Source organism: Gadus morhua, chromosome 14, assembly GCF_902167405.1.
Source record: "Gadus morhua chromosome 14, gadMor3.0, whole genome shotgun sequence".
NCBI lineage: Eukaryota > Metazoa > Chordata > Actinopteri > Gadiformes > Gadidae > Gadus > Gadus morhua.
In genome coordinates, this window is record NC_044061.1 from 29,188,752 (window position 1) to 29,213,561 (window position 24,810).

A 24,810-nucleotide genomic window follows, 5' to 3' on the forward strand; every position below is an offset into this window, starting at 1 on the left:
CTGTAGGCCACATGGTGACCCGGGTACCAGGGACCCACTGTAGGCCACATGGTGACCCGGGTACCAGGGACCCACTGTAGGCCACATGCCACCACACGGTGACCCGGGCGGCAGCTGACAGTTAGACCGCCTCCCCTTGGCAGCGGGGGGGGAGTGGGGCTCAAAGGGACCTTCAACATTAAACCCTCAAAGGCAGCAGAGCACTCTGTCACTTTGTGAGGACCACAGAGTGTGGGGGAATGGTGTGTGTGTGTGTGTGTGTGTGTGTGTGTGTGTGTGTGTGTGTGTGTGTGTGTGTGTGTGTGTGTGTGTGTGTGTGTGTGTGTGTGTGTGTGTGTGTGTGTGTGTATGTGTGCGTGCGTGCGTGTGCGAGGCCACTCTGTGTCAGAGAGAGTGAGTGCTCGGTTGAGTGAGTAGGTGGGTGGGAGGCCGCCAGCACTAAGAGCCACCTACAGAAATAGTCTCTGCTCTGCAGGCTCCTCCCACTGAGGAAGCTCTTCTGGAGCCACAGCCTGATCCCAGGGCAGATCTCACCTTCTCTATCGACAGAACATGAAGAAATGGCTGCTAGGATCAATACCAGTCGAGAGGGAGGGAAGGAATCAGGTGGAGGAAGAGAATGGGGAGCGTCTGTAGCAGGACCTGATATATCACACGTTCACAAGGACACTGATTGTCCCTCCGACGGAGCTTCAGGCTTATCATACATCCCGGCTGGGGGTTTGTGATTGCAAAGGGGGTTGAAGATGAACTATTGATGGTTCAGTAGCACGAGGACGCACAGGGACAACATATTAGCCGTGGAGCTGATGAGATGGAATGATTCACCAGAAACGTCCTCAAGGTTGAGACTTCTGTTTAAAGAGCAAGAAGAGAAGTGAGATGTGTCTGTCACGCTAAGGAAGACAGGATGCTACAGTGTGATGCTACAACAGGATGCTACAGTGTGATGTGATGCTACAATGTGATGCTACAGTGAGATGTTGTCTTGTATGGTTGGTTCAGGAGAATCAGTCTGAAACGATGCCCCTTCCAACTACCTAGGAGAGGAGACGATTGCTTACTTCATAAGCGGCACTCTGCCCATGACTCTGACATCGTCACGGTGATCCCACAGTGTCAGTTCAGGACATCAGGGGGTTTGCAGCTAGCTTCTTAGCTGGTCTTTACCCAGGCTGACGCAGAATGACTTCATCACTTTTATTAATTCATTAGACACAAAGGGTAGTGAGGCAGGGCCTGGTGATTATTCACTATTACTAGATTAGGATCATCATTTATCAAAAAATAATGAAAGATTATTGAAGGAATAACCCAAAGGGTTAGTGAAAGAATAAACAGATATCAGATAAAAACATCCTCTGATAGACAGCAGCCTGATGGTAACTGAACACACAAATGCTGCCTGTCTGCTTCAGAGTCAAGGGCCAACAATCAGGAGTCTCCTGACGTTTAAATGAAACCCCGAAGGTCAGAGAATGTAGACAGCGCACTACCGGTATCTCCAGAGGACCCCCGCCTCTGTGTGTTGGGGGGTTGTGAGCCCCCCCCCCCCCCTGCATACATGGGAGGTTGTGAGTTCTCCTCCTGACTACGGATGTCTGCTGCAGGGGCTCACCTCATCTGAACCAGCCTCTCCGGCAACAGGCCCATGGGCACATGGGCAAAGGCAGGGAGAGAAACATGTAGCGCGACACTGTGAGACACACCACGCTGCTGGGGCATCTGTCCTTCTGGAACCACTGAAGCCCTTTAGTGAGTTCCTCTTTGGGCCCGTTTGTAAAATGAGGAATTATCCTTAAGGGCTAAAATGATTCTGGGTGTTAACCTTCACAGAGAGCCGGTTCTTAAAGAAGGAATCCGGTGTAAAATGGATTTGGGATATGTTTGGTATGATAACGAGTTGGAATGTTTTGGAGCAGAAAAGCGCATATAGACGCATTCTTCAGTTGGCTGTTTTTAGCCAATTCTATCAAAACGCTATAAACTTGGACGATATGGGCATGTTATGGTAAAAACTAAATCGCTATTTTAAACCACTCAAAAGGCTAGAAGTAGCCCAACACTTCTTTGGTAGCATAATAAGGGTCTTAACATACAAAATGAGGCATTGATAACTTTGTAAGTGTACAGATTGTTCATTAAAAAGGACATTTTATGCACACAATACCATCAGTAGTTCACCTGTCGACCCCATCTTGTTTTTAAGACTCGATAAATAGATTGACGTACACAGAGATTGTGCCATCCGTCAACAACACGCAAGCTCTGTGTTCGTCATCTACTTATCGAGTCTTAAAAACAAGATGGCGTCGACGGGTGAACTACTGATGGTATTGTGGGTAAAAAATGCCATTTTAAATAAACAATCTGTACACTTACAAAGTTATAAATGCCTCCTTAAGAATGCGTCTATATGCGCTTTTTTGCTCCCAAACGAACATTCCAATTTGTTATCTTACTAAACATATCCGAGATCCATTTTACAGCAGATTTCTCCTTTAAGAGGTTCTTCAGGTTCATGAGCCTCCTGTTTCAACTCACACTCTGCACACTGCCAGGGCGTGCTGGGCTCACATCCACTCACAGCAGGAAGAGAGAACCATTGGGCGAAGAGCAAACCGTTGGACGAAGAGCGTAGGAGGACCGAAAACAGCAGTGCATAAATGAGGACTCTTGTGTTCACCCCCTCTCTGCCGGGCCCCGTACCTGAAACACCCCCCACTGACATGAGACTGATTCTACCTTCAGCTGCTGGCCACAGCTTCTCACACTGTGGATCTCACCCTCTCCCTCTCCTCACCTTATCCCCTCCCTCTCCTCTCCCTCTCTGTCTGTCTCCCTCTCCTCACCCTCCCCCTCCTCTCCTCTCCACCTCCTCTCCCCCTCTTTCTCTCTCTCCTCTCCCTTCTCCTTTCCATCTCCCTCTCCTCTCCATCTCTCCCTCTTCTCTCCTCTTCCCCCACTCTCTCTCTCTCTCTCTCTCTCTCTCTCTCTCTCTCTCTCTCTCTCTCTCTCTCTCCTCTCCCCCCCTCTCTCTCTCTCTCCTCTCCCTTGCTTGCCTACACCCACAGGTGTGTTTTAAGCCGTTGTGTTTATCTGCTGCAGTGTCTCTCTTCAACCCCACTTCCTGTTTATTCAGCAGTGCGACAAGCGAGACGGCGAGAGAGGAAACCATCAGCAGGGAGTCTGAGTGACGGCCAGAGTCGGAGAGCCGTGCTGGAAGCTTTTGTAACCAAACTTCAACATGCAAAGTCTGAGGGCGTTGGCGGCCTGAGGATTGTTGCCATCGGATACTCTCCTGATGACGTTAAGAAATGCACCATGCGGGCCTCATATATGCAGGCGGGCTTATGGCCGGGTGTAATTACATGGCTGTGGATTAATAGAGAGGGGTTTTAGCACACAGAGCAGGGAGACAGAGAGTGTTGCGGTGATTAAAGTCAGGAAGAACCCTAGATGAGGGTGACCCTAAGAGTTAAGCTGACCAGACTTAAAGATTAGACAGCATATCCATCCTGGAAGGGCTCAGATGCATACGCAGGGACGTATGGGAGGTGGGTGTGGAGAGGAGAGCAGGACTCTCTTATAAACGGTTCTTTAGTGCTATGATTGGGAACAGTGTCATCGCCCCGCCAGCGCCTGTTGGACCAAACAAGGGACGACCCTGTGACCCCTGACCTTTCTGCTACCTGACCTCTGTGTGTGTGTTTGCGTGCACCAGCTCCTACCGGCTGCTGGAGTTGCGGAGGATGACCAGGGCGTCGGGAAAGCCGTCCAGGTTGTAGTCCCCCAGATGAAGGGCCAAGGGCAGGCCGGGGGCCCCGGGCACCAAGCCCCACTTAGTCTCCCCCTGCTGGAAGTCCGACAGCAGGGTCACCCACTGCAACACAAGATCAGCCGGCGTAAGGGGACCAGAGCTGGGGACGGCAGGTCACACCGACCATAATGAATAGAGAGAGAGAGAGAGAGAGAGAGAGAGAGAGAGAGAGAGAGAGAGAGAGACAGAGAGAGACAGAGAGAGAGACAGAGACAGACAGAGACAGAGACAGAGAGAGACAGAAAGAGACAGAGACGGAGACAGAGACAGAGACAGAGACAGAGACAGAGAGAGAGAGAGAGAGAGAGAGAAAGAGAGGTATGTGTTGTCTGTCTGTCTGTGTCTTTGTGTGCGGTGTCTGTGTGTGTGGTAGGTCTGTGTGTCTGTGTGGTGTGTGTGTGTGTGTGTCCAGATGGGGGCCAGGTGTTAGTTGATGTAAATTATTCATGAATGTTAAACTGACACAGCAGGTGCAGTGTGTGTTTGTCATCAAACAGAACATAACATACCTGACACTAATCGATGTTAATGTGAAACACACACACACACACACACACACACACACACACACACACACACACACACACACACACACACACACACACACACACACACACACACACACACAGTAAATCAGAAACTATATTTGTGTTCAGAAACGTATTTGTATTATGAAACGATGATCTTATCGTACCTTGCTGACAAAGTTGCTGCTTAAATAAGGCCCATTGCAACCCTCCTCTGGGCCCAGAAGGTTCACACATTTCATCCATAAACATGGAGCGCCGTTTCTATCAGAGAAAGAGTCTCTCTATCGATGAATCACACGGACCAGCCCTCCCCGATCCAAACAACAAAACTGTGGCTGTTCAAAGGCCAACATATTTACACCAAAGTGAGGGTTGAAAACATAAGAAGGCTGCACAATCCTGCGTGCGCTTGTCAGTTTGTGTGTGTTCATGGGTCTGCGTTTCTTTGTGTGCATGGGTGTGCGTTGCTGAGTGGGAAGATGCACATGCATCCAAATGAACCACTTCATTGGAGAAATAGATTAGGGCAATTGGGACGCAAGTTAATGCTTTTTGAAGGCACTGAGCCAGAGCATTTGAATTAAATCTTATTGTAATCCTGTAGACATGCTGCATTGCATGCATGAATAAATTCACCTCAACAGAACCCATGCATTCAAATGAATGAACTGGACAACTGCCTTAGCATTGAAAATATATATATTTATCTTTATTTAACCCGGTAAAAGTCTCATTGAGATAAAAATTGATTTAGGTGATCGATTTAGGTTTCACTCCCTGCTGCATCGCATCTCTTTGACTGCTGCCATGAGGCAACATCCTGGGGGGGGGCACAAGGTGGACTAACAGAGAGGCGGACCCACCAGGTGGACTAACAGTCAGGATGGTCCTTCTGCTGTCAGCCCTGCTGGCTCACCAGGGGAGGAAGGACCTCATTGACACCAGAACACTGTGATGGACAATCAGGAAGGAGGTGTGGGTTATTAGGACCAAGAGACTAGCGGGCTATTCGCACCAAGAGACTAGCGGGCTATTAGCACCAAGAGACTAGCGGGCTATTAGCACCAAGAGACAAGCGGGCTATTAGCACCAAGAGTCTAGCGGGTTATTAGCACCAAGAGACTAGCGGGCTATTAGCACCAAGAGACTAGCGGGCTATTAGCACCAAGAGACTAGCGGGTTATTAGCACCAAGAGACTAGCGGGCTATTAGCACCAAGAGACTAGCGGGCTATTAGCACCAAGAGACTAGCGGGCTATTAGCACCAAGAGACTAGCGGGCTATTAGCACCAAGAGACTAGCGGGCTATTAGCACCAAGTGACTAGCGGGCTATTATTACCAAGAGACTAGCGGGCTATTAGCACCAAGAGACTAGCGGGTTATTAGCACCAAGAGACTGGTCGGCTATTAGCAGCCAGAGACTAGCGGGATATTAGCACCCAGAGACTAGCAGGCTATTAGCACCAAGAGACTAGCGGGCTATTAGCACCAAGTGACTAGCGGGCTATTAGCACCAAGAGACTAGCGGGCTATTAGCACCAAGAGACTAGCGGGTTATTAGCACCAAGAGACTAGCCGGCTATTAGCACCCAGAGACTAGCGGGATATTAGCACCCAGAGACTAGCAGGCTATTAGCACCAAGACACTAGCGGGCTATTAGCACCCAGAGACTAGCGGGCTATTAGCATCAAGAGACTAGCGGGCTATTAGCACCAAGAGACTAACGGGCTATTAGCATCAAGAGACTAGCGGGCTATTAGTGTCGTAGATTTCTATTAACGACTTATCTAATTCACTTCAACTAGCTATATGCAAGAGGAATCGGAGAGTCCAGTTCAAGTATAGATGGAGAGTTTATTGCAACCCGCAAACGAGAGACAATAAAGCCGAGTGGTATCTGCAAATACACTCCAGAATGACTCTTGTACTGCTCCTTATATCCCGAATCCTTACACAATACAAAGTTGGACTTTCATCAAACATTGATGTGCATAGCATGTTTTTCTGGGTCATACTGTGTGGATTTCAGCATATTCTCATGTCTTCTAGATCCCAACTGCGACTTTTGAACATATATTATCTTTATACAAACAGAGATGATGCACACGTGTGAATGTCAGCATTGTCTTCAGAGAGTACATCAGATAGGAATAGACTGGACCCACTCACTGGTGCCACATGTTACCTAACGCTAGGGGAAAGGTGATCAGCTATCTTCCACCATTAAAGTATCTATATGATATGTAGGCTTAATAATAATCATAGTTTAACATAAAATGTACGGTTAATTTCTACCATATTAGCACCAAGAGACTAGCGGGCTATTAGCACCAAGAGACTGGCGGGCTAGTAGCACCCAGAGACTAGCAGGCTATTAGCATCAAGAGACTAGCGGGCTATTAGCCCAAAGAGACTAACAGGCTATTAGCATCAAGAGACTAGCGGGCTATTAGCACCAAGAGACTAACGGGCTATTAGCACCAAGAGACTAGCGGGCTATTAGCACCAAGAGACTAACGGGCTATTAGCACCAAGAGACTAGCGGGCTAGTAGCACCAAGAGACTAGCGGGCTATTAGCCCCAAGAGACTACCGGGGTATTAGCACCAAGAGAACATTAGCAGAGAGTCGTTATATGAGCACAGAGGAAAGATAGGAGGGAGAGAGCAGCACCGATGAATTATGAAGAAGAAAACTGTGAGACAGTTAGACGTCATGTAGGAGGCGTCCCCCAGGCTCCTACCTCTTTGTTCCTCTGTCCTGCCAGGTAGATGGCACTGCTCCGGCAGGCCTCGTCCAGACACACAGGCAGCAGGTGGTCCTGGTGGCCGTCGCCATCTGAGAGAGTACGACATTCATACATCAATGCATTAGGAGACCGGTCATACATTCATACATTAGGAAAACGTTCATACATTCATATATTAAAACATTCATAAATTCATGCATTAGGAGACCGGCCATACATTCATACATTAGGAAAACGTTCATACATTAGGAAAACGTTCACACATTCATACATTAGAAAACGTTCATACATTCAAACATTAGGAAAACGTTCACACATTCATACATTAGAAAACGTTCATACATTCATACATTAGAAAACGTTCGTACATTCGGAAAACGTTCATACATTCATATATTAAAACATTCATACATTAATGCATTAGTGAGATGCATGGGTCATACATTCATTCACAAGCGTTCTGGTTATTTTCAGAGCTATGACAGATGGCGATGTGAGGTCATGTTGTTGCGACAGGACTTTTTGACACTTTTGACATTATAATACCCACTCGCAGGGTATTTATATCACCAACATGAACACACAAAAGGACCTCTGAGCGGTTCCTTGGCGGCCTTACACCTCATCGCCGTGGAGACGACGAGGCCGCGTGCACAGAGAATCTGGCAAGTCAGTACCAGGTACTCTATAAAGGACCAGAGTCAGTACCAGGTACTCTATAAAGGACCAGAGTCTGTACCAGGTACTCTCTAAGGATATGGTACCAGAGTCAGTACCAGGTACTCTATAAAGGACCAGAGTCAGTACCAGGTACTCTATAAAGGACCAGAGTCAGTACCAGGTACTCTATAAAGGACCAGAGTCAGTAGCAGGTACTCTGGTCCTTTGGTCATCATGTCTCCATATAGTGCTGGGCTACAGCAACTGCTTAAAGTGTGCTCTAGCTACGGAGTGCAATATGACATTAAGTTCAATCCTAAGAAGAGCGTTATTATGATTGCTAAAACTAAGGAGGATCAGAATCAAAAGTTTCCTTTATTCTTACTGTCTGATCGTACTCTAGAGGTGGTTAAGAAGGTAAGGTATTAAGGTCACTCATCACTGATGATCTGTGTGATGATGATGATGTCCAGCGCCAGTGCTGTAAGCTTTATGCACAGGCCAATATGTTGGCACGCAAATTCCATATGTGCACAGAAGATGTTAAAGTAAGTCTTTTCAGAGCCTACTGTACTCCATTTTACACAGCTCAGCTCTGGTGTAAATATAGACAGCAAAATTGAAGAAACTACACGTAGCGTATGATGATGCGTTTAGGATCCTCCTTAAGCTTCCAAGATGGACAAGTGCTAGCTCTTTGTTTGTGACTAGTAATGTCCCCACCTTTCATGCTGTATTAAGGAATTGTATGTACAAATTTATGTGTCGACTTCTAGAGTCAAAAAACAAACTAATAATTGCACTCACTGACACTAAACAGAGTGATACAAGTACTCCTCTGGGTTGTGGAAACATTGGAATCGATTAGGGATGGGCATAATTAATCGATGCTCGATAATTGATCGTTAAGAAATGCGTCGATCAATTTATATTGTTATCGATCAAAAGGACGTTGTGTTGCATACTGTGAGTCTTGAAGTATTTAATTGAATATAACCCTGCCGACTGGTGGAAAGTGAATGGAAGAAGGTTCCCCAGGCTGTCAAAGTTAGCGCGACAATACCTCTGCATCCCCGCAACTTCGGTCCCGTCAGAGCGGGTGTTTTCTGCTGCTGGACTGACAGTTACAAGGCTGCGTTCGCGTCTGACCCCCGAGCATGCTTATATTCCTAAACAAAAATATGTAGGCTGGAGTTACTGTATGCTATGGACAGTAGGGACAGTCACCACCGTATGTGAGTCGCTCTATTTTTTCTTAACGTGTTGTCTCTCGCTCCGCTTTTCTTTCGGCTTGGTGCCTCTTGGAGTCGTTACATTTTGCCAAAACTGTGATATTTTAGCAACAAGTTCAGCCTTATATGTGTTCAATAAGGTATTTCTTTTAGATAGACTAGTTCATGCAATTGTTTGTAAATGGGTGGCTCATCTTTTTGTTGCGAGCCTTTTCCGCGCGCCGGCTGCAGCCTATAGGCATTATATGTCTGCCTTTTTTTCAAAACAGTTATACAGTTTAATGCCCACTTTTAGCCTACTGCCTTTGTTTGAATATTGTTATCCGATAAGTTGGCTACTTATTGTAATTGGAATAGGCTACAGATTTAGTCTTGTTGAATCGTTTCCAAACCTTTAAGAGCCCCTGTAGGCGCATTGTTCGGACTTCACGAGCGCCTCATAGGCCTATAATGCCTGTATTTATTATTTTAAGTTAGTCCAAGTTAACTGTATTGTATTAATGTTGGCCCATACATTATTGTTGGAATAAAGATTTCATTGATAAAAACATGCTGCATTTTGTATTGTCGGGAATTTCAATATAGCCTATAGAAAAAAGTTAATGATTAATCGATAATTGATCGATAACTCTAGCGATGCTCGATCAAGGAAATTTCTTCAAATGCCCATCCCTAGAATCGATGCTTATATGTATTTTAATCTGTGTGACCTCGTATTTGTATTGTCATGTAATTTGTATTCTTGTCTTGTAAATGGAACTTCGAGTCCGGAATAAAGTATTCATTCATTCTATAAAGGACCAGAGTCAGTAGCAGGTACTCTATAAAGGACCAGAGTCTGTACCAGGTACTCTATAAAGGACCAGAGTCAGTACCAGGTACTCTATAAAGGACCAGAGTCTGTACCAGGTACTCTATAAAGGACCAGAGTCAGTACCAGGTACTCTATAAAGGACCAGAGTCTGTACCAGGTACTCTCTAAGGATATGGTACCAGAGTCAGTATCAGGTACTCTCTAAGGATCTGGTACCAGAGTAGGTACCAGGTAATGTTATGAAAGACTCATGTCTATGGTGCTATTTGATAAATGAGTGCTGAAGCGATCCACTGCTGCACCACCACTGCAGCAGCAGCCCAACCACCACCCCAATCACCACCACCCCAACCACCAACACCACCACCTCCGCCGCCGCTGCCCCCCCCGCCCACGCCGCCACCATTACCACCGCCGAGAGCGGGGAGCGGGGACCTGGACTCAGGAGCCCCCGAGCCCCCAGGATTAGCTGAGCTCTAAGTGGTGTGGACGTCTCCCGAGGTTAGCATTCACACCGTCACCCGGCAGCTCAGTGAACTGGCACAGCGCCACACGCAGCAGACGCTGGTTTAGAGATCTGATCGTAGCATCCCAAATGAAGAGGAGAAACTGGTTTAGAGCTCTGATCGTAGCATCCCATATGAAGAGGAGAAACTGGTTTAGAGATCTGATCGTAGCATCCCATATGAAGAGGAGAAACTGGTTTAGAGATCTGATCGTAGCATCCCATATGAAGAGGAGAAACTGGTTTAGAGATCTGATCGTAGCATCCCATATGAAGAGGAGACACTAGTTTAGAGATCTGATCGTAGCATCCCATATGAAGAGAAACTGGTTTAGAGATCTGATCGTAGCATCCCATATGAAGAGGAGAAACTGGTTTAGAGATCTGATCGTAGCATCCCATATGAAGAGGAGACGCTGGTTTAGAGATCTGATCGTAGCATCCCATATGAAGAGGAGACACTGGTTTAGAGATCTGATCGTAGCATCCCATATGAAGAGGAGACACTGGTTTAGAGATCTGATCGTAGCATCCCAAATGAAGAGGAGATGCTTGTTTAGAGATCTGATCTTAGCATTCCATATGAAGAGAAGACGGTTTAGATATGAAACCGGAAGCTCATTGGATTCAATAAAATCATTTTACTAAAGTAATATTTAAATAGGGAGGATAACTCTCATGGATTGATATAGAGACAGAGAAAGAGAGACAAAAGCTGTGCTTGCGTCCACGTGACCTTAACATTTGCATGAAAGTAAAAGGGAAGAATGAGAGAGAAAGAGAGAAAAAGGGAAAGATGGAGAGAAAGATAGAGCAAAGGGAAAGGGGGAGAGAAAGATAGAGCAAAGGGAAAGGGGGAGAGAATAGTGGTTGGGGGGAGGAGATATTTCGACTCCATCTGTACTGGCTAGGCTAACCCTCATTTACACTGACTACATTCTGGGTAGGGGTGATCCCATTACTGCTCATTAAGGGGAGAGATACAGACAGAGAGGGGGAGACGGTGAGAGGGAGGGAGAGACAGATGGGACAACATGGAGGAAGAGCGAGATATACAGAGAGAACAGAGAACAGTCAGAATGAAAGAGAGAAGATGGATGGGGCGATATGCGATAGTGACGGAGAGAGAGCGGGAGAGAGAGTGAGGGAGTGATCAAGGCTACTAGGTAGTGAGAGGAAGAAGCTGACGGAGCAGTAGATGGAGGAGGTGGAGAGGGAGTAACGGACCATAATGAGATGAGGGGGGACAGAGGGAAGGGAGAGCGGGGAGAGAAAAACAGCGTCTGTTACCAGTGTAGCATACTGGGTGGCACTGGCACTGGCACGCACACACCACTACACAAAACATTAATGCATGTATCTAAATGTTCAATTTCCCTCACATTATCATTCTCTCTTACACACACACAGACACGCACAAAGACACACACTGAAAAGCTTGTTAGATTTTTTAATCTACCCTTTTAACGCTATCCTTTTGCCAGCAGTAAAGAGCCCTCAGTATCAGTGAGTACACACAGAGTAACCCCCCCCCCCCCCCCGCCTCAGCCCCTCCACTAAGCTGACGTTCAGGGACCAGCACTGCTTTCTAGTACGATGAATTATGCATTAGATGTGTCGCACAGGAATGCAATTAGCTCAGTGGTAAAGCAGATGAGGTTTGACTGGGCATCCATTTAGAGCAAAGTGGTGCTGAATGAGATAAATCTGTGCATGCAGAGGTTACCACACAAACATCACACAGCTGGAAGCCCAACCCTAGGGTGCTGAAGGATGCAGGGGGTTCAGCACCTCTTTAAACCTCCTGCATGGTTCCACCACCCTAGAGAGGACACCCCAATACCATGTTCACAGACCAGTGGTCTGACCTCAACGTCCCAGTACCATGACCACAGACCAGTGGTCTGACCTCAACGTCCCAGAACCATGACCAAAGACCAGTGGTCTGACCTCAATGTCCCAGTACCATGATCACACACCAGTGGTCTGACCTCAACGTCCCAGTACCATGACCACAGACCATTGATCTGACCTCAATGTAGGTTTGAGGATGTTGAGCTGCTTTGCCTCTGCTGGAGACATGTCATGACGGTGGAAACATCTCAACGTTCTTCCTCAGAGGTAGCTCCTCTCCTTCCTGTCTTGGTAGCGATAATGTGCAGCATGACGATAATGTGCTTTTACCGCCCTGTATGTTGCTGTCCGTCTCATTGGCTACTCTATCTCTCCATCTGCTCCACAGCATACAGAGAGGGAGACAGAGAGAGAGCTAATGAATATTGGGATTTTCTATTTCTATCAAGTATCCCAACTGAAATGTCAAATTAGTTCTATGTAGGTTATTCCCGAGTGACGCTGTATGATGCACTGTATGGTTAACAGTTTTAATCTCTGTCATGTGATCATATCCGTCTCTGGCTGACAGGTCCAGAGGGTTGGTCAACATTAGAAATACCAGGAGATGAGGGAAACTGATGGAGATACAAAGAGCCAGAGGGAGATATAAAGAGGAGTGAACAAACAAAGGAGGAATGGAAGAGAAGGAGGGAGTCAGAGGACAGCAAAGTGAATAGGGCAGGTTATTGTGATCTGTGAGCTCAAAGACCTCCTTAAGGTCTCCTTAAGGTCTCCTTAAGGACTTTTTATGATCGCCTTAAAACCTCCTTAAGGACTTGTTAAGACCTCCTAAAGGTCTCCTTAAGACCTCCTTAAGGACATCTTAAGACCTCCTAAAGGCCAATTCATACCTCCGGATCCGGACGAAATTTGTCCGTCCGTACCAAACGTTGTCGCCGGGACTACCCTTCATACCTCCGTCCGGTTTCAGCGTTGTTATTGATGTTACGCAATACATCCTCTAGAGGGCAGTGACTGTCGTTTCACAAATGAACGGCATCGACAATCGCAAACATGGCATCTGTATAGATGATTCTGCTTTGTTTCATCCGAAATCGGCAAAAAAAAAAAAAGGTGCAAAAAGTGTAGGCCTAGGCGGCGGTGGCATAGTGACACCCCTCACCAACCCGCAGATTATCTCCTCAAAATGTTGTTAAATGACCAGTTACAACTCATTGCCAAAAAAGGGGAACAATAAAATAAAAATGTCTGGTATATGGTATAATATAAGTATTAAACGTTAAACACAATATATATACATATCAGATATTATACTACGCTATCTATTTTCGCGAATGGTCTGACCTCTGACTCTATACTGCCGCCTCGATTTCCGGTGGTATTGCTCCGTTTCTCCCGGAGCACTCCAGATTCGTAAGTTCAGAGGCGATGGACCCATTGACGGACGAAACACCTCCGCGACCGGACGAAATGGGCCGTTTCCGTATTTACCGTAGGGTGTGAATGGGCCTTAAAGGTCTCCTTAAAGGTCCCATGACATGAAAGTCTCACTTTATGAGGTTTTCTAACATAAATATGAGTTCCCCTAGCCTGCCTATGGTCCCCCAGTGGCCAAAACTTGCTTTTGGTGTAAAACGAGCACTAGCTGTTCTGCTCGCCTTTGAAAAAACGGAGGCTCAAGTGCGCTGATTTGGAATGTCTGTATTTAGGACGTCACCAAGAATCTCAGCTCCTCCCCTTACTCTTCCTGGCCCGCCCAGAGACGTTGGCCCGCCATTGAGACTCGACCGTGCGAGCGCCACGTGTGTGTGTGTGCGTGTGTGTGTGAATACACACACTGTAACGCAAGTGTTTCTTGTCGGTTCTTTGACGTGTCTTGTATTTCCACAACAAGACTGTTGTGGGGGTTATCTGAGCCATGGTTGAGAAGGAATTGGGGGAAAGGAACTTTGGCTTTGACTCGCTGAAGTACAGGAACTGCGACATGCCGCCGGTTGCCGCGAGGCACCATCGCCCGGCAGCCGGCAGCAGGCAGCTCGCGGTTCAGTCGACTTCAGGTTGATGTGAAAGTGGAAGAACCAGAGACGTCGCAGAACCCGACAAAGTCGTTTGTGATTCATAATATCGTCTGGAGGCGCACACAGCTTTTGGCCGTGATAATATGTATTAAATGATATAGATTTCTATGTATTATATGATATTATTTAGATATAGAGCTCCAGGACTGTAACGCAAGTGTTGTACACTTCCTTGTTATTTGGATAACCGTTCTGCTTTTGGTGTTATGGCGCATAACACGTCGGACTCTCGTCTCTGGTATTTCTACAACGAGACTCGTATTGGGGGTTATCTCAGCCAAGGTTGAGAATGAATTGGGGGGAAGGAACTTTGGCTTTGACTCCCTCAAGAACATGAACCACGACATGGAGGAGAAAGGGATTGTTGGCGGCGAATGTCTCCCGCTTGAGCCCCGCTGAGGGACCACCACCAGAGGCGGAGGTGCCTAAGAGCTGCCCGGCAACGATCCCTTTCTCCTCCTTGTCGCGGTTCAGTCTACTTCACATTGATGAGGACGTTGAAGAACCAGGAACGTCGGAGAACCCAACGCGGTCGTTTGAGATTCATAATATCGGCTCACACAGCTTTTGGCCATGATAATATATATTATATGATATAGATATCTATGTAGGCTATATGATAATATTTAGATATAGAGCTCCAGGACTCCCGTGTGTTCTAGAATATTTACAGAACACGGCTAAAGGCTGTGTGCGCCTCGCCATTGCGATACATCCACTGTAAACAGAGCGCATGGTACCGTGGCTGCAAGCTGCTCAGGGCCACACCCCCACCCTCCTCCTTGACCCGCCTCGCTCCTCCTCATTTGCATTATAGCTACAGACACCAAAACAGCGCATTTGGGGGAAGCTCAATGTGCGACTGGCTCGGAGTGGCTGTAACTCTGCACCACGGCTGAATTTCGGGAATGTCTTTGAATACTGTGTTAGTTGCCCACTAATACCTATATTAAAGAATACATAAAAAAGCATGTCATGGGACCTTTAAGGTCTCCTTAAGCTCACCAAGGCAGCTTCAGGAGGTGATGTTCAGGGAGATGGGAAGTAGAACACAACACCTACCTACAGATATAGAACATTGCGGACAAGAAGGCAGTTCCCCAGAGACATACACAAGCACGCACTCTTAAAGGGAAACTTCACCCATTTCCATTAAGCTTTGTATCGTTAGAAACCCACTCATATTTTTTAATGGTCGTGCATCATTCCCTTATTTTCTGGAGAGACTGGAGAGATCCGTATCGGTCTCCAACACAATACAGACCTATTAGAGCAGTGCCAGTGGGTGGGACTTCACCAGCAGAAACTAACAGCGTCTGAATGCAAAAGACGCTGCAAAAGTTCACATGCAAAAGTTCACCATTTCGAAAGGAATACAAACGAGGACTAATTCACTGAGTTCACCAACGAATACTCTTCACTAGAAATGTTGTCTGAAATGATTTTCAAGCAGTCTTGCGGTATCAGCTTGGTAGATGGAACAGCGAGGTGTCCGATAGGCGGAGATCTAGATAAGCGGAAGTGGCCAGCGAAGCTGGTCATCGTGGTGCATGTTGGGAGTTGTTGTCTTCAATCCACAAGCGCCAAAAAGTCACTTTCTGCCTTTTCTCGGTCAAGACGGCACCAAATTAGAATTTTTTTTATTATTCGACTACATATAGGACCCAATTTCAATACATATTCATGCCTCCACCGGTGAAATGCTCCTTTAAAGAAACATATGCAGAGCACGGCTCCAGGAGAGTGAACTCTGTTATACACCGGGGCAGAGCACGTCTCCAGGAGAGTGAACTCTGTTATACACCGGGGTAGAGCTGTGAGTCCACACAGACTGAACCCTGGTCAGGGCTCTCCTCCGTCTTGCTTGTGTGTGTGTGTGTGTGTGTATTTTATGTGTGTGTGTGTATTTTATGTGTGTGTGTGTGTGTGTGTGTATGTGTGTATGTGTGCGTGCGTGCGTGCGTGCGTGCGTGCGTGCGTGCGTGCGTGCGTGCGTGTGTGTGTGTGCAAAAGCACAGCACCACAGATGTTCTAGGTCGCATCTCTGTGGTGCATTATGGGTGAACGGAGGGGGACATTCCTTCACTACGTTTTAATGGACACCCCGAGCTACTCAGTGATTGGTTGATCAATCTTAGCAATACAGACTCTCCATCTGTGTTTGCTGCAGGCTGTGTGTGTGTGTTGTTCTTTGTGTCCTCAGGGTTAACTCTTAGGGATAGGGTTAACCCTTAGGATTAGGATTAACCCTTAGGGTTAAACCTTAGGGTTAGGGTTAACCTGAGGGTTAGGGCGAACTCTTAGGGTGAACTCTAAGGGTAAGGGTTAACCTGAGGGCTAGGGTGAACTCTTAGGGTGAACTCTAAGGGTTAGGGTTAACCTGAGGGTTAGGTTGAACTCTAAGGGTGAACTCTAAGGGTTAGGGTTAACCTGAGGGTTAGGTTGAACTCTAAGGGTTAGGGTGAACTCTAAGGGTTAGGGTTAACCTGAGGGCTAGGGTGAACTCTTAGGGTGAACTCTAAGGGTTAGGGTTAACCTGAGGGTTAGGTTGAACTCTAAGGGTGAACCCTAAGGGTTAGGGTGAACTCTAAGGGTTAGGGTTAACCTGAGGGCTAGGGTGAACTCTTAGGGTTAGGGTGAACCTCAGGGTTAACACACACTTATTCACAGAAACCCATCCTGTAGGAAAACAGCCGGCTGTGGGGAGCATATGATTGAACCAGCAACCTTGAGGTAACAAGCATTACCTCCTGAACCTCTGCCAACCCTGATCCCACATTCAGGACACATTATGAGTGAGACGGAAAACACTGCAGCCAGCGTCTTACTGTGGTACACTGGCAGTGACAGATGCAAAACACCATGAACTCACTAATGCACACTTACTAATAACGGCCTCCCGAACACGGAGAGGTGCAGCGACAGAGGGCGGCAAACCTACCAATATCAACAAAGGAGGACTGGCCCACGATGACGGACCCCCTGGGGACTTCAGTAGGCAGGATCTCTTCCTTGCTGAAGTTCCCTTGCTGAGAGAGAGAGAGAGAGAGAGAGAGAGAGAGAGAGAGAGAGAGAGAGAGAGAGAGAGAGAGAGAGAGAGAGAGAGAGAGAGAGAGAGAGAGACAGACAGACAGACAGACAGACAGACAGACAGACAGACAGACAGACAGACAGACAGACAGACAGACAGACAGACAGACAGACAGACAGACAGACAGACAGACAGAGTTAACAGAGCATTACTTATGGTAATTGCAGAAGTTGCACTTTGCCAGCAGATGGGACTCAGGCTTGTTCAAAATTTAACCAAGAAGCAGAGCCCTGCGGCCCTTCAGCACTAAGACTGTATATGAAGGATTTGGTGCAATGAAACAGCTAGAGACACAGGGGTGAGGAGGAGGAAAATGGACCTATCATAACGAGGGGAATCAAGTTCTGCTCGTGTCTAAGGCATGCACACGCACTCGAGGGGAGGAGGAGGAACGGTGATGAGTGAGCTGGAGGTGGTGCTGACAGAGGGATTAAGAGTGATGGAGATAAAGAGAGAGAATTCAATAGAACACTGCATACTGTTAGTGACCTAGAGCCTGACGTCTCAGCTGGTTCATGATCTATCCATCAGAGCGCAGAGCTGAACAAGACCACGTTACCAGAGGGAGCGAGACGGCCAGGAAGTGGTGGGAAGGAGGAAATTAACAGCAATAGAGCCAGGTGGACATCCAAAGGGACAGTAGCGGGAGGCTGTCAGACCAGCTGGTCTATCTGGTGTCCACCAGGAGTCTCTGTGTTCTTTATCAACACTTGTGTTGAGTGACACTTTAACACACGAAACAGATTTTGTGTGTGTGTGTGTGTGTGTGTGTGTGTGTGTGTGTGTGTGTGTGTGTGTGTGTGTGTGTATGTGTGTGTGTGTGTGTGTGTGTGTGTGTGTGTGTGTGTGGAGGACTCAACAAACATAGATCTAGAGCACAACCTCCTGACACTGGATGGATGTGGGATCAAGATTAGGGATCGACCGATATATCGGTCGGCCGATATTATCGGCCGATATTCGTGTTTTTTACGTGTATCGGTATCGGCCGATACGCGGCTGATTTTCGCCGATTTTTTTTTTTTTACTTGTTCTACCTCACCTGTTTTTAATATTGGTTAAATATTGTTCATCTACTTGTTCTTACTTGTTCTACTTCACCTGTTTTTACTATTTGTTAATCATTGTTTTTTATATTGAAGTTCAATAAATGTTCATTAAAAAAATAAAAAAAAATAAAAATAAATAAAATCAGCTCAAGAAAATCGGCGTATCGGCGTATCGGCTAAGGCTGATGAAAAAAATATCGGTATCGTATCGGCCCTAAAAAATCGGTATCGGTCGATCCCTAATGAAGATGATTGGTTCAATGGGTGAACTGGTGCTGATTGGATGCTGAGGTTAATCTGGCTTCCAGCTCCACGGCGCCCTGTAGGACTCATGGAGGATGGATGTTGTCCTACCATGATTTACAAGTAAAGACAACCCATCCATGCTGATGTTTCATCGAATTCAGACTTAGAGAACTTGATTCATACCAGTCACACATTGCTCTCCTCAAAGATAGTAAACATAACTTTTTGTAGGTATTCTGTATCAGAATGATTAAGGTTCTTAGCAACAAGGAAAATATCTAACGTGATTTGAATCAAATAAAGGCAGAGCACTTTTCGTGTGACTCATGACTGCAGGACCTCCGTGGGAAACCTGAAGCACACCCTATGAGGAAACATTCTGATGAGCTTTAGAAAGGCATCTCGTGGGGAGGCGGTCGTGTATATTTACACATTTAAAGCTATTTGTTACACTATAACCTGATTTGATGCGTCAAGGGTTTGTATTCTGCGTTCACAGCGGCAAAAAAGCATGAAATAAGCTCTGATGTGCGCAGGTAGAATTTGAATGTTTTTCCGCCACTTAAACCATAAAATATCCAAATGATGTCGGCGATGTTCAAATAACTGCTTCCCATGTGTCTCCGCCAGAGTGCCAGAGAGGGGACCAGAGTCCTTTAACCGTCTGAAGCTTGCTATTCATCCCTCCTCCTCCACCAGGGCCTGCAGCGCACCAGCCTCTCCATGTAAAGGACTTTAAAGCTCGCTGCACCAACAATGAATACCAGAAAAAAGGGACGATTTTAGAGAGGAAGATAATATGCTTCACTCTGCAGCTTGTGTGGAAGCCTTCCTGAGAAGGACGCATGAACACATTTCTTATGGAGGAAAACATGATACGCGTCTGCAAGCGTATGTGCGCAGAATGTATGAGTGGGGTCGTTAAACTACTGACACTAACCCTACCCTGACTGTGGAACCAGCTAACCAACCCAAACCAGCTGACCAACCCAAACCAGCTGACCAAACCAGCTGATCAACCCAAACCAGCTGACTAACCCTAACCGGCTAACCAACCCAAACCAGCTAACAAACCCAAACCAGCTGACTAACCCTAACCAGCTAACCAACACCAACCAGCTAACCAACCCAAACCAGCTGACTAACCCTAACAACTAACCAACCCAAACAAGCTGACTACCCCTAACCAGCTAACCAGCTGACCAACCCAAACCAGCAGACCAACCCAAACCAGCTGACCAACCCAAACCAGCTGCCTCCTCTACCCTCCTCCTCTCTGCCCTCCTCCTCCTCTCTGCCCTCCTCCTCCTCTCTGCCTCCTCCTCCTCTCTGCCTCCTCCTCCTCTCTGCCCTCCTCCTCCTCTCTGCCCTCCTCCTCCTCTCTGCCCTCCTCCTCCTCCTCTCTGCCCTCCTCCTCCTCCTCTCTGTGCTGCATGCTAACCGGCAGCGTGCTAACCGGCAGCGTGCTAACCAGCAGCGTGCTAACCAGCAGCGTGCTAACCGGCAGCAGGATCCTGACTTGTCTGCTCAGGGAGCACTGATGCATGCTGGGTAGGAGGGGGGGCATCTCGGATCCCTACAGAGGGAAGCTGGATCACCTTACCTTGTTGATCCAAGTCTCGAAATGGTTGTCCTGGGTGGTCAGGAACAGATCTGCAGTGGAACAGGGGGGCAGAGAGTGTTTTAGATGACCATATGTAGGTATGGTGTTCAGAAGTGGACTGGTCTGTAGCCGTCCATCAACATGCACTTTTATACTCAATACTTTGATTCTGTAACGCTTTGAAGTGTAAAGTGCTGAGCTGCATTTATAATGACAGCATGCAGCTCTCACCATCAGAGACCTGACTCCTGTGGGGAACTGGACCTGGATACAGAGGTGGAGGAAAAACGCTATTGGCATCGGTCAACCTCGCCTTAGGTCTGCCCTATAGTAGGTCTGCCTACAGTAAGTCTGTCCTACTGTCCTACCGTAGGTATGTCTTACAGTAGTTCTGTCCTACAGTAGGTCAGACCTACAGTATGTCAGACCTACAGTACAGACGGGATAACTGGACGTGTCCTCCAAGACTGCGCTGACCAATTAGCCAACGTTCTCACGGTAATATTTAACCACTCCCTCTCCCAATGCACCATTCCCTTATGCCTTAAACAGTCAATTATAGTCCCTGTCCCCAAGAAACCCCAACCCTGCGGTTTAAATGATTATCGCCTCATTGCCCTGACCTCTGTGGTGATGAAGTGTTTTGAGAGACTAATCAAAACCTTCATCCCCTCCTCCTTATTTGTCACCCTGGACCCCTTACAATTTGCCTACCACCCCAATAGATCTACAGATGACGCCATAGCCCACATACTCCACACTACCCTCTCCCATTTAGACAGCTGGAAAGGGGCCTATGTCAGACTGCTATTTATTGATTATAGCTCAGCATTTAATACGATAGCCCCCTCCAAGATGGTCACTAAAATTAGAGATCTCGGCCTGCATTCCTCCCTTTGCAGGTGGGTCCTTCATTTCCTGACCGATAGATTGCAGGTGGTTAGAGTGGGCAATCACATGTCATCCCCCCTCACCCTCAACACCGGTGCCCCCCAGGGCTGCGTGCTGAGCCCTCTGCTGTATTCCCTTTACACCTACGACTGCGTTGCCACCTTAGACTCCAACATCATGGGCAAGTGCGCTGATGACACAGCTGTGGTGGGCCTGATCTCCAACAATGACGAGACTACCGCTCTGAGGAGCTTATAGTGGACTTCAGCAAGAAAAAGCAGAGGGGCTTCCAACCTCTCAGCATAAACGGAGCCCTGGTGGAGAGGGTTGACAGCTTTAAATACCTCGGTGTTCACATCACACAGGACCTGTCATGGTCCTGTCACACCAACACCGTTGTGAAAAAAGCCTGTCAGCGTCTCTACTATCTCATACGACTAAAATACTTTAAACTTCCACTCAGTGTACTCAGGACTTCTACACCTGCACCATAAAGAGCATCCTGAGCGGGAGTATGACCACCTGGATGGGGAACGCCACCAAGAAGGATCAGTTGGCTCTAAGGAGGGTGGTCCGCTCAGCTGAGAGAACCATCAGGGCCAGCCTCCCCAACATGCAGGACATTAACATCAAATGATGCAGAAAGAGCCCAAAAGATCACTAGTGATGTCAGCCACCCCAACAACAGTCTATCTACCCTGCTTCCTTCAGGGAGATGCTGCCGTCTGCTGAGGGCCAACACAGAGAGGATGAGGAGTTTCTTTCCCCAGGCCATCAGACTGTTAAACCAGACTGAAAATGTCACTTAGCCCACCACCCAGTGACCACCCAATCATTATTATAATCTTGCACTTTATATAGTTGAATTACAGCTGGACTAGTACATAAGAATCTCACTACGCATTTCCCTGTACAATTGTGTATGTGACAAATAAATAAAACATACTAACTAAACTAACAGTAGGTCAGTCCGACAGTAGGACCGACCTACTGTCGGACTGACCTACTGTAAGACTAACCTACTGTAGGACCGACCTACTGTAGGACCGACCTACAGTAGTACCGACCTACTGTACGACTGACCTACTGTAGGACTGACCTACAGTAGGACCGACCTATAGAAGAACGGACTGTAGGACTGACCTATAGTAGGACGGACTGTAGGACTGACCTATAGTAGGACGGACTGTAGGACTGTCCTACAGTAGGTCGGTCCTACTATATGTCGGTCCTACTGTAGGTCGGTCCTACAGTAGGTCGGTCCTACAGTAGGTCGGTCCTACTGTAGGTCGGTCCTACTGTAGGACCGACCTACAGTAGGACAGACCTACTGTAGGACTGACCTACTGTAGGTCAGTCCTACAGTCCGTCCTACAGTAGGTCGGTCCTACTATAGGTCGGTCCTACTATAGGTCGGTCCTACTGTAGGTCGGTGGGTCGGTCCTAGTAGGCCAGTCCTACAGTAGGTCAGTCCTAAAGTAGGTCAGTCCTACTGTAGGTCGGTCCAGCTATAGGTCGGTACTACTGTAGGTCGGTCCTCTCACATTACAGAGGAGGATGGAAAGGAAACGTCCGAGGAGAGGCCAGGGAGGGGTTGAGGCTCCTTGGTGTAACCCGGGTTACCTAACTATAACCAATGATCCCAGCTTTTAAGGCAGGATCATTGGTTTGGGTTAGATAACCTTGGTATAACAAACCTTGTATACCACATACCCAGGAAACCAGCGGTCACATTTTCTCTCTTGGATGTGTCCTGTTCAACTCACACCAAGATGGCAGCTGGAAAGGCAGCTGGAAAGTCTGGTGTGCTTGTAGTGTTTTTAGCATACATGATTTTAAAAATATTTTTAGACACTGGACCCGAAATCAGGTTTGAAAGGCAGTTACAAAACTTTTGTGACAATATAAACAAACCTTTACTTAATAAACAGTTTGGTTATGGAAAGAAATTCCTCATGGACACATTCCACTATCCATGCTGGTATCCAGCCAAGCACAACGATAAGAACGGCGACAAACGGCAAGTTAATGGCGGAAAGTTGATAATTTGCATCTGCCTGTTACTATCTGGGGATATACATCAATGCCCGGGTCCGATGCCGAGAAATTCGATCTCAAAAAGGCCCACGGCAGGTGCGATGGTCTGAACGAATCAACGTCGGGAACCAACTTTTCTCCATAGTCCGCGGCGCAGGGTGTGGAAGCGAGCGTGGAGACGCCGAGAGACGCAGCGGAGATGCGACGATGGGAGATCAGATCAGGCAACGTGGTACTGAGCAGGCCAGATTGGATCTTCGGGCTCCCGTACCCGTAGGCCAGTCACTCTTGGAGGAGCTGGAGAGCATCGGCAGTGAGAGGCCGGATTCTTTCCTGGCTATGCGAGGACTACACATGCTTCATCTCAACGTCAGAAGCCTTCTACCGAAAATCACAGAGACTCGGCACCTAAGCAAAAGCAGAAAGGTTGGAATCTTTTGTTTCACTGAAACATGGTTGGATGACTATGTTAAGGATGCTGAAACTTAATTAGAGAACTATCTGATTGTTAGGAGAGATCGAAACCGAACTCGAGGTGGAGGGGTGTGCATTTATGTGAGAGCGGACATTGGTTTTAATCACAGAACGGACTTGTATAGCGATCAGATTGAAGCGGTCTCACTAGATATTTTGCTACCGAAGAGTAAGCCCATACTAATCGGTCCTTGTTACAGACCGCCTGATCAAACCCAGTTTTTTTAACTCTTAGAAGAACTTTGCACAACGAGGTTGGACTTGATTAAATCGGAAGTTATCATGATGGGAGATTTTAACACTGATATTCAGAAACGCGATGGGTCCGGGTACAAGGCATTGATGAATTTTTGTCGTTCTTTTAGTTTATACCAGCTGATTAATGAATCTACACGTGTGTGTTCCAACACCCAAACCACGATTGACCTTGTCCTAGCATCGGACAAGTCCAGAATAGCCCAGAGCGGGGTTATTAATTATGGGTTGAGTTACCATTCTATTGTTTTCTGTACAGTCCAAGAAAGCAGTGCTAAATTGTCATTCTTCAATTAGAACCCGGTCGATGAAACATTCAATAAAACATTCAATAAAAGTTTGAAACAAATGGATTGGCCTAATGTATTGCAATGTAAAGATGTGGATGAAGCATGGTGCTCATTTAAACGTATGTTTTTAGAAATGGTTGATAAAGTAGCCCAATATAAAGAAATTAGAATAAAACAGAGGACAGAACCTTGGATAAATGATGACATCCTTGAGGCATTACGGGCAAGAAATAGGAAGTATGATACATTCAGGGCACAGAAGGATGAGCAAAGTTGAGCTGAGTATAAAAAGGCAAGAAATGAACTAAACAGATTAGGGGTTAATACTAAAAAGGCATACTTTAATGAGAAAATAGAAGAATATAGAAATGACTATGGAAGTCCCTCAAGCAGCTTGGGTATAGTAAAAGGATGAAAACCAAAAACTCCAACATCACTCCAGATCTTGGCAATACAATAACTTCAGATAAGGGGATAGTTGCGCCTGGCTTCAATGAATATTTTTCATCTGTTGCCAGAGAGTTGGTGGGAAAGCTACTTAGCCAGACTGGTCAATATGGGGAAAGTCATGTGCGGGACTATTACTCTCAGTTAGGGGTTCAGCCCGGGAGCTTATTTTTTGGTCAAA

The 24,810-nt window shown here is 46.9% G+C and overlaps 1 protein-coding gene across 2 annotated transcripts in view; it reads right to left on the reverse strand.

Annotated features, from left to right (window-relative positions):
* The window catches only part of itfg1 (integrin alpha FG-GAP repeat containing 1), a 145,654-nt gene that overhangs the window by 79,672 nt on the left and 41,172 nt on the right, over positions 1-24,810 (reverse strand). Inside the window, exons 7-10 of one of the 2 annotated variants that reach the window (XM_030377192.1) lie at positions 20,236-20,285; positions 17,188-17,275; positions 7,095-7,189; positions 3,732-3,883 (exon numbers count right to left, since the gene is read on the reverse strand). In XM_030377192.1, the coding sequence (XP_030233052.1) occupies positions 3,732-3,883; positions 7,095-7,189; positions 17,188-17,275; positions 20,236-20,285 (385 nt within the window). Of the gene's footprint in view, positions 1-3,731; positions 3,884-7,094; positions 7,190-17,187; positions 17,276-20,235; positions 20,286-24,810 lie in introns of those variants that run through there. The other variant, XR_003979369.1, reaches the window with a different exon arrangement.